The 21435-nt window shown below is 33.0% G+C and overlaps 1 protein-coding gene across 1 annotated transcript in view; it reads left to right on the top strand.

Annotated features, from left to right (window-relative positions):
• The window catches only part of HCN1 (hyperpolarization activated cyclic nucleotide gated potassium channel 1), a 376053-nt gene that overhangs the window by 202654 nt on the left and 151964 nt on the right, over positions 1 to 21435 (top strand). Inside the window, exon 3 of the mRNA XM_055324802.1 lies at positions 8332 to 8493. Within this exon, the coding sequence (XP_055180777.1) occupies positions 8332 to 8493 (162 nt within the window). The remainder of the gene's footprint in view (positions 1 to 8331; positions 8494 to 21435) is intronic.

Genomic DNA, 21435 nt, shown 5'->3' with positions numbered 1-21435 from the left:
CCTGCTTTTCCCTCTGCCTGTGTCTCTGCCTCTCTCTCTCTCTCCCTCTCTCTCTCTCTCTGTGTGTGTGTCTCATGAATAAATAAATAAAATCTTTTTAAAAATATATGTTTTTACTTTCCTCATTTAAATTTTTCAATATATCTTATACATATGTGTATATTGTCTACAGTTATAGCAATTTGAAATTTGTAATAGAAGCATAGGCAATGATCTTAAATTGTTAGATTTTAATTCATTTAGTTATCCCATAATACGAATCCATCACATTTTCCTCTTAATAGGGCCGTTTTAAATATTCTTTTGTAATTTTTTGTTTTTCCCGTGTGTAAACTACTTCCTAAAGTAAATTAAGCACATGAGGGGGTCACGCTTGCTCTTTGGTTTTTCCAGGGCATAGTCCAATAAATAGATGTTCTGTTATACAACATAGTCCTTACAGAAGTTAAAAAGATGTACTTTTTTTTTTCTTAAGGAATTTTTTAAATGTGAAGATGTAGCTATATTCAGTTAAAAAAATGTAACCTATCATAAGCACTTTTGTTTCTGACTTATTCCCAGTCGTCAGCTGATAATGACTTGAAATTCAAAGGAAAATGAATAAGCTTAGTAGAAACATTTTATCTCCGTTAGGTATTCTTTAGCCCTGACCCATTTATGAAAATTCACTGTTAATGGAGTAACCTCTGTGGAAGAAAAAAGATTTGCTGAGTCAACTCTATGCCCCCAGTCATTGTGTTTCCCACTTTTCATTACTTTTATACCTCACATTATAACTGTTTCCTATCATCGTTTCCTACCAGAAATCTTCAAAGAATGTATATTACAAAATTTCACCATTTTTATGTTTCTTTAATTTCTCATGCTTTTGGATTTTTTGTCAGACTAGTAAAACTAACATGAAGCAACTTGAAGAACAATTTTGCCTAAAGATTTACTTTTTTAAATGTTTAGGTATATGCAATTAATATCTTATATAAAAATATCTATAATTAAAAATAGATGATATACAATAAAATGGCAAAGTGATGAAAGGGTCATAGAGTCTAAATAGAAGTAAGGGGAATATATAAGAAATGTGACAATTTTTTACAATTAAAATATCTCAAATTGAATTTTAAACTTTATATGTACATATGTATATTAAAGAAATATGTGGACATGACCAAAATAATACACACACAAGCGACTATACTCCATGCTTTAATAGTCATGGTTGATAACTAGTATATCCTCTTCTGTAGATAAGTAGTTGTTATGACCACATCAGAACTATTTGGTTTTACTGCAGAGTCATGTGATAAGACATATTCTTCTCTATAATTCCAATGATATATCTGTGCCATTTCAAAAAGAATGCTCAAGTAGATGTATTTTTTTTCTTAAGCTTCAATTTCCCACTTGGGAAAATGAAGTCAGCCTTAAATATCTTTACACTCCTTACATCTATGGAGAAGGGGGAGGGGGACAGAGGCACAAAGTAGCTATGACACATACGTCCTTCAGGAAATCAGATTTTGCACCAGATGGTAATTTGCACATGTAACTGAGAAAAGAAAACCACTTTACCCACTAAAGGTGGGTGAAGGCAGGCCAGCTCTCTCTCTCTGCCTCAAAATTCCAGGGAGGAGAATTTTTTTGAGAAGCCAAACTGGAAAGACTATAAAGGGGAAAAAAGAGAGAGAGAGAATTAGCTAAGTACCTAGGCAATGAAGATTCTTTTTCAATTTGGAATGTTTTTGAAGAAATGAGAAATTTTATTTCTACACATTCGGGGTAAAGCTAGTGTAGAAGTTAATAATTTTTAAGAGAAAAGTAATCTAGTAATTATAGTAATTTGATATTGCCACCACATCCAAGATCATAAGCAGTAGGCTTGTATAACATATGTCATAGGTTTTTAAATTTCATTTATGTATTAGTTCATTTTTGCTGAACTTTACAAAAGTATCTGTCCACAACCGTTGGGAAGATAGTTGGTTTTCCCCAGAGACTGAGGAACTGTGAACTAATTATTTAGGTTCCTGGAGGAGAAAGAAGTTTAGATTAATATCAAAAGTTGGTAGAGATTCATTTTAATAAAAGGCATGCTTTATTTTGATATTAGGAAAAGGCCAGTAAGAAAAGCTGCAAAGGTTTGTTTGTTGGAAGATATGAAGGGTCAGAGTCAAGGGGATTCAAACATAAGAATGTGTTTCCTCTGAAAAAGGTAAAATTGTAATCTGAAACTGAGTAGGATAGTCATGAGCTTTGGGGAGGTAGGAAGACAGGAAAAAATATAGGATGAATGGTGTTAGGAATAAGGAAATGAATAGACCATAAAGGTCTCAAATAAGGTTGCTATTTAAAAAAAAAAATTAGTAGCCACAATCTAATTTCCTCTCCAGTAATTGTCAGTAGCTCAGGTATAGAAAGTAGCTTTTTTTGATTAATCAGCAGTTGACATTTTGCAAAGAAAAGGAAATAGAAAAACACAGAGTCCTCTATTAAATGAAGATGTGCTGAGGCTGGAGATTGAGAGGTTATTTTGTGCAGAAATGAGGGGACATTATGAGCGGAATAGCCAAATGGATGAGCACTGAAGAGAAAGGTTTTTTGTTTTGTTTTGTTTTTAATACAGCTGGACAAATAATGATCTGAAAGCAGCAAAAGCAAGCTGAGAAAATGAGGCCACTACCATCAGAACCTAAGGCTTATGAAATAAGAAAGAATTGAACCAACTCTGTTTGAGAAAGATAGCAGGGAAACTGAGGCTATCCAAGAGGTTGAGGGAGACTCCTACATCTCAGGAAAAGCAGAGAAGGAGAGGGAGAATGTCACAAAGAGAATGAGGGTGTATGAGAGTTAGTTGATGATGAAAGGAGAATTTTGGAAGGGAAAGTGGAAAAAAAAATCCCAGAAGAAAGCACTCAATAGTGTGAGAATTTGACAATAGGTGAGCAAGAGATTGTGGAGTGAATAATTGCACTTTGAGTACTTATAGAGGCTGAGATGAGAAGCCTCAGCAGTTGACTTTTCTGAAAGTTGTGGGCTGGCCATTCTGAGTGAGATCCTATATAGGATAGGAACTGCAGTCACTGCTCAGTGTTCAAAGAGATTACTGCGAAGAGTGCACTTCTCTCATAGATCAAGTAAAACATTCTGCAATTTGTACTGAAAGCATGGTAAGATAACCGGGATCACTTTCAAGCTAAGAATTGCAGAAGGTGCAATAGGGTTCTTAAAATATTGACTTAGGGCTACCACACCTTGAATCCTGGATAACATGGGAGCTGTGAAATAGACTGAGTTGGTAAGTGTTTGTTTTCTTGTATTCTGTGTCAACATGGCATATAGACACTCCACACAAAAGGTAATTGGATTTATGCAGGTGCAGATTTATAAAGAGCAACAACAACAACAAAAGAAACAAAGGTAGCCGGCCTTGCTGAACCCTTAAAAATAAGAATGTTATTTGTCAAAAGAATCACTTCTGACCCATTTGATTCTCTTAAGGTTACTTTGATAAGATTTTTTCAGGTATATTTGAGGCCTTGAATCATTATTGAGATCACAGAAGAAACCTAGACGTTGAAAGATTCCTGTTCATGAAGCCAAAGAGAAGGGACAGATGAATGCATGCTATGGAAAGTCTTAAATTAATGTTGACAATTTTTGTAGTTAGGTGAAACACAGTACACCAAATGGTTAAAGGTACTTAAGGTCCTACTGATCATAATCCAACTATTAGATTTAAAAAAAATGGGAGGGTTTGTGAATCCCTGTGTGGCTCAGTGGTTTAGTGCCACCTTCAGCCTGGGGCATGATCCTGGAGACCCAGGATCCTGGAGACCCACGTCGGGCTCCCTGCATGGGGCCTGCTTCTCCCCTGCCTGTGTCTCTGTCTCCATCTCTCTCTCTCTGGGTCTTTCATGAATAAATAAATAAAATCTTAATAAATAAATAAATAATAATAAAACCCCCTAAATCCAGTTTATCAAGAAAGAATGTGGACATGGTTTGAAAGAAGTCAGCTATTTATGGATACTGCCTTACAGCACAGTTTGGGATTTAACCTTTCAAAAACAAGATGGAATATACCAAAAAAGCAAAAAACAAACAAGTAAACAAAAAAACATGGTAAACAATTTTGCAAATAGTAAGGCAGAATTGGAGATTTTGAATCAAATTATCTTAGAGAACTCTTCAGTTTTGGAGAGTTAATTAGCTATCTTATCTAGAAGCATTAAGCTCCAACTGGATGAATTCTAGAACTATAATATTATAAAAAGAATTCAAAGGGAATCTGTGACCAGATCATGCCTTTCATTGAAGTTATATGAACAACACAGTGTTCTGAGCTGGATGAATGCAAAGCACAGTGCATTCCACTGACATATTTTGTAGTCTAGTTGTGATGAAAATAAAATTAAAGAGCTGCTTTTGAAACTTACCTGAATTCTAAGGTTTTTGTTGTTGTTGTTGTTGTTGTTGTTGTTGTTGTTGTTGTTGTTTTAGTTGACTCTTACAAGTCCCACTTAGCAGCATATTGAGAGTGGGTCAGAGCAACCTGTCTTACTGCTACCCACATTCTGAGCAGTCAAATCAGGTTTCAAGTCATATTACTTGGAAGGTAGAAAATTATAGAGTTATCTTTAAAAAAATTATCTGGTTTGAAACATGAAAGCAGAGCTTCACACTGTTAAGATCGTAAAAAGTGCTTATGCTATTATTGTTAAATGCAATATTCTCATTCATTCATTTGACAGTTTATTGAGGGTCATACGTGATGCCATTTTTGTATGAAATGGGTTTTGCATGCAGGAGCTTTAAGATAATTGATTTAGATGGGAATTTATCACTTAAGGATATCTACCTTGTAGATGGAAAAAAAAAGAAAATGTTAATTAATGAATGGTATTAGCTACTTGATCAGAAATTTGAGTAAAGTCATACTTAGATTTATCGTACAAGCTGCCCTTAGACAATGAGAAGTTGTAGCTATGCATGAACTGGACCAGATTTTTCCCTTTTTGGTTAATGTGTCTTTATATAAATGTACTCCATAAGGGAATAGTTTTCTTATTCCAAATCTTCTGTGACCAAGGTTTTAAGAGAGCCTTCAATAGTCTCAACAACCAGTCAGTGAAATGATTATGCCTACCAGGGTGTATTAATTAATAAGAGCTCAAGAGACAGTTTGAACCTAAGCACTCTACACGTTAAGTATACATCACAAGTTATACTACATTATGATGTCCTTTTATCAGGTAGACAAGTTGAGAGGGAGATACACAGATTTGTCTATTTGAATATAACCTCTGGTATTGACCAGTGTCCGGATAGGCAACCTGGTCATGCCTCTTCCAAAGTTAGATTTTGGGGTAGCTCCAAAAAGTAAAATTACTTTTGAACACAGAATGTTAAAGACCAAAAAGGGAGACTGCTCCTGAGTATTGTCTATATAGCAGAGTTAGTACATGAATCTAGTATTAGTACTGTATGAAGTTGGAAATAGAAATAAAAAGGAAATGGAGGTTGGAAATATAAGGTTGGAATAGAAATGGAGTAGAGGGCAGCCTGGGTGGATCAGCAGTTTAGCAACGCCTTCGGCCCAGGGCATGATCCTGGAGACCTGGGATTGAGTTCCACATTGTGCTCCCTGCATGGAGCCTGCTTCTCCCTCTGCCTCTCTCTCTCTCTCTCTCTCTCTCTCTCTCTCTCTCTCTGTCTCTCTCCCCCCCCCCGTCTCTCATGAATAAATAAATTTAAAAAAAAAGAAATGGAGTAGAAAATAGGTTTAATTCTTTAATTCTTGTTACAATCGGGAGTTCAGTAACCGCATGGAAGCAAAATGGAACAAAAACTGCATTTCAACTATGTTATGAAAGGCCTTGTATCACCATTAACTTCCTTTCTGAAAATGGTGGTTATGCTTCTTGGGAAAACATTTCAGAAATGATAGGATTTTCTTAAAGGAATTGCTGAATTACTGCATGTGGTATAAATTGCTATAAATGATCTCTTTAAAACCCCATAAAAAATAATCTAAATGCTCACAAAAAAAGTGGAAAAGCCATAAAAGTCAGATGTGTTAGGAACAAGACCTAGGTCTCTTTAACATCCCAGACTTTGCTCCAAAGTCTCATAATTGCATGATTGCCTACATGCTTATAATTTATAGACTTTGGCAGAGAGTTTTCAGATATTGTTTATTTCAGATAATCAAGTTGAAAGATGATTAGTTCCTTGTTTGACCCACAAGTTTATATTCTGAACCTTTACCCAATTTCATAGCAAAGCAACACTTACTCGAGCCATATTGAACCATTTTGTCAGGAAATCCTTAGGTAAAAATGTATAGGGTTCCAGTACTAAACAAAAATCTTTAAATCCATGCCCATTATATTTTCCTACTTTAATAGTAGAAAGCTTTTTAAATTATATTTTGTTGTATTGCTTTTAATGAGAAATTATTGATGAAAATTTTGTTAGGATTTCTATTTACGTATTTAGTGACCAAGAAATATCAGGGGGAATAACATCAAAAGTACTTTTCTGTAAGTTTGCCAATACAAAACCAAATTTAAAAATAACTTAGAAGCAGATTGCCTGGGTGGCTCAGTCAGTTCGGCATCTGCCTTCTGTGCTGATAGTGAACCCAGCCCAAGTCCTGGGATCGAGCCCCATGTGCTCCCTGCTTGTCCAGGAGCCTGGTTCTCCCTCTCTCTCTGCCCATGCCCTCGATCATGCTCTCTCTCACTCTCTCTCTCTCTTTCTTTCTCTCTCTCTCAAGTAAATTAAATCTTTAAAAGAAGTAACATAAAGAAAAATAAAATTCCTAATTCTTTAAAATTAATTGTTCTGTGTATAGATGATATAAAAATACATGACCCATTGCCTTTAAAATCTAGGACCCCAATCTTATCTTTAAAAGGGATTCAGAATATGGATACACTTCCAGAAAGAAAGTGAGAATTGTTCACTATAATTACTATGTCAAAAAGGAAGATTGTTTAAAGAAAGAATTAATGGCTTCTAGAAATGTGTCAAAGTGAAAAATAATTAAAGACAGATTTTGTGATTTTATAAAAACAAAATCCCAGATGTACTGTAATTTTACCTCCATATACATCAGTATGTACCTCTTAAGAACTATAGACTATTCCTTACAAAGATATAGTTTATAAATCAAAATATAAAATTTGTGAGTTTTCTGTTTCTCAGATAACTTCTCAATACATGGTGTCCTCATTACTTCAAAAATAGACTAGTCTTTTGATGAATTATACAAATGTGATCCTAAATATCTCAAAGTGTTGTTTCTTTGTGTATTTATGCATATTTATTGATTTCATTAACTCAATAGCCTTTTAACAATTAGGAAAAAACCCTTTATTCTGGAATGTAGGTCTGCTCTCAAGTGACTTTTGTTATTCTAGAATAGGTAAAATATAAGCAGAAATATTAGTAGTAGGGAGTGATATAATATATGAGCTGCTAAAGAAAGGATTCAGGTTCTCATTTAATTTCTTGTAATATTCGATGGATGAAAAGTTATAGATATCAGCTATATGTAAATTTACACTCCCAAAGTTCTAATAGAGATCATTGATTTGTCCTGTTTTGTGCTTTCTGAAATAATCTTACCTGTCCTATTGGATTTCATGAAAATATAAGTGAGAAAGCTTCACAGGAAAGGGAATTAACAATTTTATTTTTTTAAGAAGTGTGGCACAATTGTTTTTTAACCGATTTCAGAGAACTTTTTAACTCAAAAGGTGCTATTCATGTTCAGTATACACAATAAAAGAAATACCTACACTCATATAGTTATAAAACTCACTACAGTTAAATCTCAATATTATTTTATATGTTGAAATTAATCTACTTTTGCTTATGATTTTCGGTCTTTGTGTTTTTTGTTTGTTGTTTTTTGGTCCTTTGACAAATCTGTTAATTTAAGAAGGGATGAGAAGCAAAGAAGAAGGTTAAATCCATTAACTTGTTTTAGAGCAACATTGCCAAACTGTGCAGAAAGGACAGTAAATTAAAACTATTGGAAAAAACAATGATCTTTAAAACATGACACATGCATTTAATGTAGTTATGTTATCTCTGTTCTTTGTGGAAAACCCACAGTTGGTTGTAGTACTCATAGAGCAGAGTGCCAGGCCTCAATGTAAAGATAAAGAAATGTCTCTGTTTCTATTTGCAAAAGTTCTTCCCACGTATTTATTAAATCGATACTTATACATAATGTCAGTGTCTTCTGACATTGGTAATATTCTTGACTTTAAAGAAAATTGATGATAAGCATTATAAGAATTGATTTTATATTTTGGTCAACAGATTTTCCACATGACATATGACCTTGCCAGTGCAGTGGTGAGAATATTTAACCTCATCGGCATGATGCTGCTCCTATGCCACTGGGATGGCTGTCTTCAGTTCTTAGTACCACTACTGCAGGATTTCCCACCAGATTGCTGGGTGTCTCTGAATGAAATGGTTGTAAGTAATTCGTATTATTTTACACACTGCATATTCAATGTTTTGCCAAAGATTTCTAAGTGTTTAGGTTAGAATGATCTAATTTCTTCTCTGTAAATGTTTAGAGAAAACTTAATTTGCTTTCATGGATGTAAAATCAAATATTCTACTGCTTTTTCTATGACTACATTTTGTTTATATGAAATGTTTCTGGGGAATGTGTTATGGGATCTATTTTTTAGGTATCTTACTCTGTGTATATTGAAGGCATATTTTATTTCCAAGCTACATGTACACTCACATATGTACATATGTATGTACAATCATATTTATAAGAATGGTACAATATTCTTCTAAAACTGTCTACTGCTTAAAATAACTCCTTTCTTTCTACTTGATTTTGGCATTTACTATTTTAAGACACGCAATTCTAGGTGGTGTTTAACATATAGAGACATGTATATTAGTATATATGCAATGAGATATGTGTGATGTGCATGGTATTTTAGATAGTAATTTTTGCTAGGGAAGACAATGAAAAGCTTCATGGAAAGGGTAAAGCCATTATTTATCTTTATTTTTTATTTTTTAGTATAATTGACACACAATGTTACATTAGTTTCAGATGTACACTTTAACCTGAAAGATGTATGAATATTTAAAAATATTTTATATTTTAATATTTTATATTTTTATATTTTATTTTTATAAATTTTCATAAAAAATATTTTATATTTTATAATATTTTTATATTTTACATATAAATTTGATTAACTTAAGTATATTAATAGTCACATTTAATTTGAAGAACATGAGTTTTTAAAAAAAGAACATGTGCTTTAATCTATATTGTATAATACTTACAAAGGAATTGAAAGAATAGTAAATATCGGAAGATAAATTTTATGACTCTTCCACAAAATTTTAAGTTTGATGACTCACAAAATTTTAACTTTGGCATAAATCGAATACTCTCTTTCTTCCCAAAATATTCCATATTAATTTCTGGGCTTATTATTGTAGAAATGATGTGTACATCTTAAGAACATGTATGTTTTTCTTCTAATAACTATAGCTCAGTCTCTGTATTTGAAGAAAAGAGGAGTTTACATTACATGCAGAGAAGTCTGGTCTTCTTTCTTCTTGCCTACCTATTTTCCTCCTTCCCATCCTTTCTCTCCCTTCCTTCTTTATTTCTTTAACTGCTTTCTTTGAGACTTGATATTTACCTGGATCTCTCCTTCATTTCATTATATATGCTTATATGTCACTACTTCACTGAAGCCACTGTGTGACCACTCTGTCTAATCTATCACCCAACTGGTTTATATTTTATCTTAAAAGAATTTAGTTAAACACACTGTTATTTATATTTGCTTGTGCCCTCAACACAAAATGTCTGTTCCATTAGGTCAAATAATTGACTGTTTTGTTCTGTACTTTATGGTCAGTGTAGGTCAAACTGTAGTTTGTTTTAATCTAGCCACTCATTATTAAAAGTTCATTTGAGAAATACTGTATTTGTATTTCTGTACCTAAGCAAAAATCTAAGCAAGGTGTTTGATCAGGTCACTTTTCAAATTTATGAATTCTTCTTAATTATAGATATGTCTTTTTACTTACCACTGAAGGAAAAATTGTGAAGACATTACTAAGATATTTTGGTGGGGGTGGAAGGAAAACAAAAACAGCAGCTCTATACTGTAGCTACTGACTGAGTGTATAGTATAAAAACACTAACACTATTGCCAAAAGATAATTCATCACCGGCACAGATTAATATTTAAGTTAACAAATAATTTTTTTTAAATTACCATTAAGTATCTTTCAGAAAAATAGGAATTGTCTTTAGTAAAGGAGTTAAGGGACTATTTTGGAATATCCATAAAGTACATATAGTTGCGTAGTTATAATATATGGGAATACACTACTTAATATATCCAGTGCTAAGCGCATTTATTGAAGAAAAATTTTAATATCTTGATCACATTTTAAGTGTGTCTGTTTGCTTTGTGTGTTTATATTTAATCTAGCATAGTCAAACTTTTATGATATCCTAATGTTATACAAAATACCTTTCCTGTATTTGCAGTGTTTTTTTCTTGCATCTTTTTTGAGGGGCAGGTTTACTTATGAAATTGGCTCTTACTTTCTTTCACATTTCTTTAACATTGTTTTCATATTTAATATCAAGGGTAGGAGACAGTTAAGTCTATGTTCAACTATAAAGACCAAAAATATATTGTGAATACTTGTGATATGAAGGAGATAATGGTAAAAAAAAAGACAATTTTTGTATCATTTAGAGAATCTTCATGTCATTTGACCTTGAAGATAGTCATTTTCTATCCCAAAGTCATCGAATTCTAGAATACCTTCCATCACAGCAAAGCAAAGCAAAGTGTATTTAAACAATAAGGGAGTTAAAAGAAGTAAAAAATCCAATGTAATAAAAAAACAACCTACATGTATATATTTTGCTTACTGTATATAAGCCCTTGTGCCTTGAAATATGTTCTTATTTGGTCCTCATAGCAACAAATGAGGTGAGCATTGTTATCCCTAAGTTGCCAGTTCAGAAATCTGAAATTTTTAAAGGTTAATTTAATTGTTCTATAGCACACAAATTACTAGATTAATAGAAGCGAGATTAGAATGCCTGACTATGTAATTTCTCTTCTAAACCACAGTAGAATATCTTGTGTTGCATAGATTGTAAAAAATAGTTAAGAAACACAGATTGCAGTAGAAAGTCACTCGAATATCAGCATTTGAGCTCTGACACTAAAAAGCAGCAAGACAGATATGAGATATAGATGTAGAAAAGCAAAATCAAGCTGGGAAAGAAAGTGAGAAGCCAGATCAGGGTAGATGCAGGACATGATATTCTTCATTCTTAGGTATGTGCTTGACAATTTTATGATGTTTGACATTGATACTAAATAATTTATGGTAAAGACTAGGGTTTTGGGTCAATTCCTCATACCTTCCTTCTTTTTCATATTTTGTATTCTTAAATGATTTATATCCTTCAATGTTATTTTAAATCCTCCTTAATCATATTTTCACTTATATGTACATTTATCTTTTTATATGTATTTTAAATCTTTCTGAAACACGTTTGTATTTATATCTATTTATCACTAGCTAGTTACCCATATATGTCCTATAATGAGAAATCCAGAGTAGTGCTATACCTATACTATATCTTTAACTGGTAATTTGTTCAATATATTTATTCTTATCTTAACTATTTCTAATCTGCAGTTCATTCTGTAGAAGTAGGCATAATTCCTCTCAGTTAATTCCTTTGCTATGTTTTTAAATTCCTATTGAAAGAATTCTTTAAATGCCATTTTTTTTAAAGTCAATCTTTAAGGCATGGTGGGCTACTTGGATTGATGAGGTGGGAGATACTGACTTGAAAAATCCAATTTGCACAGGATTAATCTTACTCTACATTTATAATATAATTTTGTATTGAACATTACATTCAAGAAATATTTGAATTATAGAATTCTGTTGAATGAAAATCTTGGTGAGATAATTAATGTCTAATAAAATTAATTCTGAAAATCTTATCATCACATTTTTTGACTGTTTTTAAGCAATATCACACTAAAATTGTAAAGTTCATTATTAAGGATATTAGAGGTGTTGGTTTTTGGGTTAAATTAAAAATTATGAAGTATTCATTTTAAAACTCTAAGAAAATAAAAATTGTGATGCATCTGAACTTAAATAATAATTTTGTCATAATTTAGGGGATGACTTTACAGAATAAAGAAGGATTTGCAGCTAAATAGTGGATTCCTATAGAAGTGTTTCTTTGACTGAAATCTGCAGGTTTACTCTCACGGAGTCCACAGTTCTCTCCCAGCAATCTTGTAAATATATAAATATATGCTGGTGATAGTTTGAAAGGTTTCAGGGTAAAAGTATTATGAATCTTCAGTCATATGAGTGCTCTAAATATGGAGTCTGGATTTGCTTTTGTAGTTAAAGTACCCTGTGCCATATAAAATAATTCTCGCTTATTGACAATAATTAGGGATCCATTTATATCAAATGAAGGCTAAGTGACATCATATCAAATGCTCTACAAAATTTTCACTGTAGTCAAAATGAAGAGATGGGAGAGTCACTTTTTACATACCACACCCTCATATAGTAGTGTGTTAAACTGCATAACCTACAATAACTAATGCCATAAAGGCACTAAATTTACATTGTACACACCTATTGTTTTTAGCAAAACATTTCCCATCACAATAAATTTACACTGATAGGTTTATTGACTTATTATTTTGTTAGTATTTGATTTGTAAAATTGTTTTAACTTTATAAGAATTATAAGTATAAGAAATTTATATCTAGTCTTATAGTTGTATTTGTTTAATATCATAATCCAAATAATTTGAGCTAACTCAAGTGCTGTGTATTATAATGTTTCAGTTCATTTCAAAGACTGGGAATTCATCAAGTTTATATGAACCATACTAAAAGTATCAGAAAATAAGATATATAAATGTCTGGAAGGGTTCAATTAATAATATCTATGTGGAGAAAACAAGAGATCTGATTGGAAAAATCTAGATTATTACAAAGTTTCATTTTCATTTGTGACAGTGTACCTCAAGTTATTAGTGTATTACCAATAACGCAATGGTCACACAGTCCACATTCTCCAGTTCCCTTCCTGTTGGATGGTTATGGTCAATGGACTCTGAGTGGCAGTGTCATATTTCACATAGAGGTCTAAGCATTGAGAAGCTGGTTTGCAACCCTCCAGTTCTTTTTTTTTCTCCCCTTATTCAGAGGCATCCTTTTAATTTGTAGCCCACAACATAACATAGCTTATTCTGACTCTTTTAGACGACAAAATAGGGATGGGAAAATCTGGCAGAAATGAATTTAGAGACACATTCCAGAATTGCCTCTACCGTTAAAACTTCTATGATTTTAGGCAAATCACTCAACTTTCCTGTAGTTCAACTATGCAATGAATATATATTATTTATTCTTGCATTTAGGTAATTTATTGAGTGCTTGCTTTGCACTAGGCTTTATCTTAGGCAGGGGATGTACACTGGAGAATGAGACGAAGTTTCTGCCTTCATATTTAAACATGCTTTCATTCATACTACTTCATTCGAGGTGTCAAAAACTATATAGAGATTTAAATTTTTGATTTTCTAATCTAAGGAAATAGAAAATTCTGTGCAAAAGCCCTTAATATGAATTTGAATTAAGGCTTCTGAAAGGTTGCACTGCCCAGACTCCTAAACAGGGGGAAGAATGCTAGCTAGATAATTGCCCTCTTTCTTGCCATGCTATAGAAACTTGAAAATTTAGCCATTCTTATGAAACTCTTATTTAGTCCTCCTGATTTAGGCATCCAGAGAGCACTACTTTTTTTCTAACTCACAATAGGCTAGTGGTGGCTTTGTGTGAATTAAGATAAAGTCTATGAGGAGTCTAAACAAAATAGGGAGACATTTATTTCAACTACTATCAGCTGGTTTGTGATTAGGAAACTTGAGAAAGAGTGGAGATTAAGACATGTCAGTCATTTCTAGCTCAAAAACGGTAATGATTAAAGTAAATGTGTGCTGGGGAGGGTGGCTTGGGTAAGATAGTTGTTTATTGATATCTCTATTTCAAGCAAATTATTTAGGGAAAAATGGATTATATTGTTTATATGCATGCCCTCATATATAAGAAGAACATTGAAACCTAAGATAAAATAGGTTACTTTTTGTTTTACAAAGCCCAATTAACTATTTAAGTAATTATTGTTTGAAACAATATAACCAAGATAACATAATTAAAAATTAAAAACATGTCTTTCCTCTCTTGAAGTCTAGCAATGTATCTTAGAATTGAAATTCTGTAAAATTGAAATTGTATTATTATATTATTGACTTTTTAGAAATAGAATGTATTGCTTTAACAAAATTTTTTTGAAGTCCTAACAAATGTAACCAATTTGCTGACAAGTCACCATAGCTTTACAGGAAAAAAAAATGCATTCATAGCTCCAATAAGTTATAATAATAAAATAGGTCAGCAGCCTGCTGAGTGTTGTGATTCTCCTTTGCCATCCTGTTTCTGCCTGTTAGGAAGGCCAGCCTGGTGACTGCTCTCTATTGGATAGAAACATGACTTAATCACAGAAGTGAAACAGTTCATATACCGCATCGATCCTTCTCAGACATGTATTCTTTTATGGGAATAAATATATGGAAATAAATACCATTCATTAAATTACTTTATCTAACAAGAGACACCTATTAAAATTGGGGAAGGAAACAAAATATCTTGCAACCCAGTATTTTCTCCAAATATGAATGTTAAGAAAACTTTCATGAATGTAGTATGAAAGTACATGTATCACATTATTTCATCTATTCTAAATAAAATGAAAACACTTTCATTCCCACTTTTAAAATGAAAAATCTGACTCAAAGAATTATAACATCGTTTACATAAAGTCGGAGGCAAACAGTGTGGGAGCTGGTTATGGAATCTATATTTCCCCTTGAGTCCCTGCTGAACTTACCATAGCATTCTAATTCACAGGTCCCAAAGAACTTCAACCATTATCATTTTTCAATTTATCTTTACAGAAAACAACTATATATTGTTGCAACACTAGAAAAACTTGGAAAATATTTGAAAAACTCAATGCATTTTGTATTTATATATTGGTGAAGTTTTCTCCTTTTATTACTGCCTTTAAGTCCCAAAGAATCTGTTAATGAAATTATATCTTCCCACTTATTCTGAATTTCTCATTTATTTTGATTTCACATGAGATATATTGTTTTAAATTGATAGAGGTTGGGGACACCTGGGTGACTCAGTCGATTAAGTATCTGCCTTTGGCTCAGGTCATTATTCCAGGATCCTAGGATCAAGCCCACATCTACTTCTCTGCTCAGCGGGGAGCCTACTTCTTCCTTTCCCTCTGTCTACTGCTCTGCCTGCTTGTACTAGCTGTGTGTGTGTGTGTGGTGTGTGTGTGTGTGTGTGTGTGTGAAGTAAATAAAATCTTTTAAAAAAGCAAAGGGATTCATATTTCTTTTGAAAAAATAATAATAATTGATAGGACACCTGGGTGGCTCAGCGGTTGAGCGTCTGCCTTTGGCCCAGGGTGTGATCCTGGAGTCCCGGGATTGAGTCCCACATCGGGCTTCCTGCATGGAGCCTGCTTCTGCCTCTGCCTATATCTCTGTCTCTGACTCTGTCTCTCTCTCTCTCTCATAAATGAATAAAATATTTTTAAAATTAATTTATGGAGGTTGGAATAAAATGTTAAGATTGTTTTCAACCTGGGAATCAGTGGAATAGCAGATTATTTCTACTGTATTAGTTCACATACGGATATATGGACATGAGGCAATTCACATGAATGTCCCCTCTTCCCAAAGAGAGCTAGGTTATATCTCTCTTTTACAGAAAATAGAGACTTGCATAGACCTGAACTATATAGGTTATATCACCTGTATTCAGATAATGTTCTGGACAAGATATATAGTTACTTCCCAGAGTGGAGGGCTTTCTACAGTTTTCTTTTTTTGCATCCTATTTCATCTTTTTTTTTTCCTCCTCCCACTACCACTGACCTAAATATGCTACCCCAAAATGTGTTGCAGAATCAGAGATGACATGAAGAAAGCCATGTGATAAGTGACGAATGTTAAAAAAAGAATAGCAAGAACATTTTCTAAATCTTAGCATGAACATTTTCACAGTCACATTATATGCCCCTTCATTTTTGAGAAGTATTTTGTTATTTATAAAGATGTAATATATTCTGGGAATGAGTAATTCTATGAAAAAAAATTGAACCTGGCTTGTGAATCTTTATTTCAGTTATTTTACATATATTTTTACAACATGCCAACGACTGTAGGCAAGTTATCAGATAAGATCTTAAAAATATTTGTTAGAATCATTTATTCACTTTCTCTGTGCTTTGAGGATATGGTGATGGGTCCAATGTGACCAACAATTAAATACTCTTCTGGTATTACCAGCCAGTTCTTCTGGTATTCTGAGCCAGTTGCCTCAGAAACATTGCTCCATCTAACCAAGAGTTGATTAATCCCTGATTGTATTGTACAACCTGCCATCTTGTACTTCATGCACAGAGATATGAGTACATCCACCTGTGGAATATAAACATTTATTCAAAATGATAAGTTTAATAATGATGAAAATTAGGAGACTGAGAATTTGCCATCTAATTTTTGCATTTCATAGAAAGAGATAATAATGAGCCATAATATATTCTCTATATTCCATTAACATTTTCTAGAGTATATCATAAATTGAACAATATTTTTCTCTAAATATATTCTTAGGATAGAAATAAATATTAATTAAAATGTCTACTTATACCTTCCATCAAAGGAATTGATACATATATACACCAAACATCTGTTAGCCTACTCCATTATGATCAATGTTATAAGCTAAGATCCTTATTCCTGCAAGTTAGGAAAGACTTCCAGTAGAAAAATCTTTTTTTTTAATTATTGCATTTGTTGTAAGAACAGCTATTAATTCATATTTTTAATAATTTACTTAGTTAAATAAAACCATAAGATGATTGGGAAAAATACCATTTCATGTGGTACCCATCACTAGTTCCCTACTGCCCCCAAACTAAAAATAAAGCATTAATCCTCCAATAAATGATTACTACATTTTGCGTAGCACTTTCATAATTTTGCTCTCAACTCGTTATCAATTCTTAAGGAAAAAGAAAAAAAAATAGTTCGATGCACTAAATACTAGGAAAATCAAATCAAAGTTTGTAATAACCTACATTATAGAAGTCATTCTTTTGAGGATAATTTTCCATTTCAGCCATCAGTGTTATTTATCTATAATTTATCATTTTATCAAACGATTAGAACTTTTAAAAACTAGCTCTTAGGAAAATATGAAAAAGAGTTTCAAACACATATAGCTTTTTTATAAAAAACATACAAACTTGAAAATCTTGCATATGATAGATCTGAATGCTATTTACATGTGAAAATGCGTGAGAGTAACATGTTTAATGTTTTCTCATGTATTTCTCTATCATTTAGTTGTATCCTAATGCATTGTGTGAACAGAAAAATTGTCTTAGTGGTTTAGTATTCTGTGGGAATTAAATGACCACAAAAGTTGAAAGAGAAACAAAAAGGAAGATAAATACATTATTTTACAGAAGAATGGAAAAAGAAAAATAGAAGTAGAAGATAGGAGCCAAATAGCTAATCTGCCAAAAAGCAGATTGCCTTTTCTTCTTCTGGCTGTGTTTCCACCATTCAGGCCATTTGGCGGAGTTACTAGGTGTCTTTAAAACTGATACTTTTTCCAGTTGGGGAGGAAAAGGTATACTCTTTATCATTACCAGCTATTGTTTAATATCTTAACTTTTTTTTTTGCTGAGTTCTATTCTTAAGATCTTTTATTTATCATCTAGTAAGTAAGCAATATGCTTATAGGTATATTTGTGCCAAATTTTTTTTCATAATAACCTGTTATAACTTCTGTAACTTCTACCATATATCTAATATTTAGTATATGTAATCAGGTATTATCATTAGTTGGTTCTTTATTCATTCTGCTGTGATATCCATTCACAACCATGCTCAGCAAACTGTCCTTATTCAGTCATGAATAAAGAATGACTTACAGTGTCATATTTTACAGTGCTTATCTTTTAAAGATACTTTTACAGACAACAATCAATGTTATGAATATGTAATGAATAAAGAAAGAGACTTTCAAAATATCTGGTCAAGGTCAAATAGAATATTCGTGACAGAAGTGGAGCTAGGACAGCAGTCTCCTTACTTGTACTGTCTTTATTTTCCATTAATGCAAGAACGACGAGTGGTTGAAAACTTTGAATGAAGAGACACAGAGAGGCAGAGACATAGAAGAGGGAGAAGCAGGTTCCCCCCGGGGAGCCTGATGTGGGACTTGATCCCAGGACTCCAGGATCATGACCTGAGCCAAAGGCAGACGTTCAACCACTGAGCCACCCAAGCGTCCCTAGTCTCTTCAGTTTAAAATATTCACCTTCAGAGAAGATATTATTAAACAAGATTGAAAATACTCCATTTACATTCTGTCATTTATTATCATGCAATGGATCCCAAGTGAAGGGTCTATCCACTTCTTCATTTTTGTTTCAACTATTACTAAATGAAATTCATGTTTCTTTCATTCTAAATGTTATATACAGCTACTCTAATGGATTCAAACCATTTTCTCCAGTATTCTGTAGGAAGTAGGAAAATAAAAGCAAAGCTACATTCAAAGTCTTTTGATTTCTTCAGGCAGGCTTATGCATGATAAAATAAACTCTTTCCTTGCATGCCATTTAATCTTTCTAGGTATATGCTAGATCTGCTTCTACTTCAAGCTACATCAAGTCATCTTTTAAATGAGAGAATTACACGCAAATTTATAGACAAGAAAAATCAGTTCTAGCTTATACATAACTACAACTCTTAATAACGTTTTATGTGTAAAATCTCAGTAATATAAGAACTATTCTATATATTTGACATGTATAAACTCTTCCATTTACTTCAAAACTTTTTATAATTATCTCCATATTACAGATGAAGAGTCTAAGCTACAAATAAGTTAAGTTACTTATCTAAGGCCACAGAGCTAATAAGTATGAGAAAAAAAGATGAGTCTAAACAATCTGGTTCCAGAGCTTGACCATGCTTAACATTTTATATTACTATTTCTCATGTTTAGTTTAAGATTACTTGCATGCTTCCTTTCAGATTCTTAATATTCAACCTTAACAAACAAATTCAACTTTGGTTTAAGTGGTCCTTCGTCATTTCTTCTATACTTAAGGAAATAATTTTGTGAATTAAGCAAGTCAAGATTTCATCAGTATTCCGGTTTAGGGAGAGTAAGTATTCAATCTCCATCACTGTTATTCTCTCCCAGTGCTATGATGTGCCATGAATCCTCCCATTTTTAAATAGTTTAGCACCTTCTAGTATGCCCTTCTATCCTATCACTTTATTAATGTTTTCTTTATACCCTTTATTTTAATCTTCTCCAACATACTAGACTTCTAGTAGACATGCACTTATTTGACACATGGTCTCCTCCTATTAGTCAATTTCTTTCAAAAAGCCATATTTCAACCATACATTTTAGCCCACCAAATTTTACAATTTACTTTAAATGTATGTCATTTTGCCCATATTTAAGCCTTAGAATATTGAAAATTCAAGGCCATAGGTTTTACTATGGTTATCCTATTCAAACTCTTCCTTAAGAAAGGTTTTGGTAAGCTCTATATTATGTGAGCTCGAGTCCCATATCAGGTTCCCCACAGGGAGCCTGCTTCTCCCTCTGCTATATCTCTGCCTCTCTCTGTGTCATGAATAAATAAATAAAATATTTTTAAAAAACTGAATAGACTGGAGAAAACTCTAGGAAATTGAATTCAAAGTCAATACTTTGGTACTCTAAGTGAGCTCCATATGCTGGCCTGTGTACATTGCACCTTAAAATGGTGATATCTTGGAGAAAATAAGGTAGACTGATTGATTGCATAGACTTTCATAAACCATGATAATGGGAAAGAACTGGTTCTCCATGCCGTCTGTAAATAATGTTTGAATTTACAATGAGAAAATGAAGAAAAGTGCTGTAAACTGCAACCTGATATGTTTGATGTTAATTCCAAGTAAGCCATTGCACCAAGTTATGAAAGAAATTATTTGTGAGCATTAAGAAAATGCACTGTTCTTATCAAAGCAAGCACTGATTTAATGAAAGCAAGTCATAACAGATCAGCATTTTTCTCTTTTTTCTTCTATTATATAGAAGAGATCATGGGGGCACCTGGGTGGCTCAGTCAGTTAAATGGCTGCCTTCCATTCAGGTCATGATCTCAGGGTCCTGGGGTTGAGCCCCACATGGGACTCCCTGCCCAGCTGAGAAGCTGCTTTTCCCTCTCCCTCTCTCTCTCTGCCTCTTTCCCCTGATCGTGTGCTCTCTTTCGCTCTCTCTCAAATAAATAAATAAATAAATAAATAAATAAATAAATAAATAAATAAATAAATAAATAAATAAAATCTTTATCTAGAAGATATCATGGGGGATAAAAAGACTTGTTGAAAATTTGGGGAAGACCATGCAAAGTACATATGCCAGTCCACTATTTCCTCTTTGAGATAAATATTAGCTTGAACATGGACTTTATACAAGCTTATTGCAAGGTTCTTTTTTTTTTAATTGGAGTTCAATTTGCCAACATATAGTGAAACACCAGTGCTCATCCTGCCAAGTGCCCCCCTCAGTGCCCATCACCCAGTCACTCCAACCCCCTGCCCACCTCCCTTTCCACTACCCCTTGTTTGTTTCCCATATTTAGGTGTCTCTCATGTTTTGTCACCCTCACTGATATCTTCACTCGTTTTCTGCAAAGTTCTTAATATTTTATTATGAAATATTTGTACTAACAGAAAATAGAATTGAATCGGTTAATAATTTATTGTTTTCTGCTCCCACATCCCAAAATACACATTGATTTATACCAACATAGAAGGTGTTCAGTGGATGTCTTTAGGATATGATATTTTTTCAACATATTAGTATGATGTGAGGTCTTTTCAGCATATTAATAATAAACTGGTTGAAGTCTCAAAGATGCAGCTAACACAAAGCAAAAATTAAATGGCTAATATGTTGGGTTATAAATTCATATTCAAGAAGATCATCTTAGGGATGCCTGGGTGGCTCAGTGGTTGAGCGTCTGTCTGCCTTTGGCTCAGGGTGTGATCCCGGTCCCGGGACCGAGTCCCACATTAGGCTCCCTGCAAGGAGCCTGCCTCTCCCTCTGTCTGTGTCTCTGCCTCTCTCGGCATAGAGATGTGTGTCTCTCATGAATAAATAAATAAAATCTTAAAAAAAAGA

The sequence above is a fragment of the Nyctereutes procyonoides genome, unplaced genomic scaffold (genome assembly GCF_905146905.1).
Source record: "Nyctereutes procyonoides isolate TBG_1078 unplaced genomic scaffold, NYPRO_anot_genome, whole genome shotgun sequence".
Classification (NCBI taxonomy): Eukaryota; Metazoa; Chordata; class Mammalia; order Carnivora; family Canidae; genus Nyctereutes; species Nyctereutes procyonoides.
This window is presented reverse-complemented; position numbering and strand designations above follow the sequence as displayed.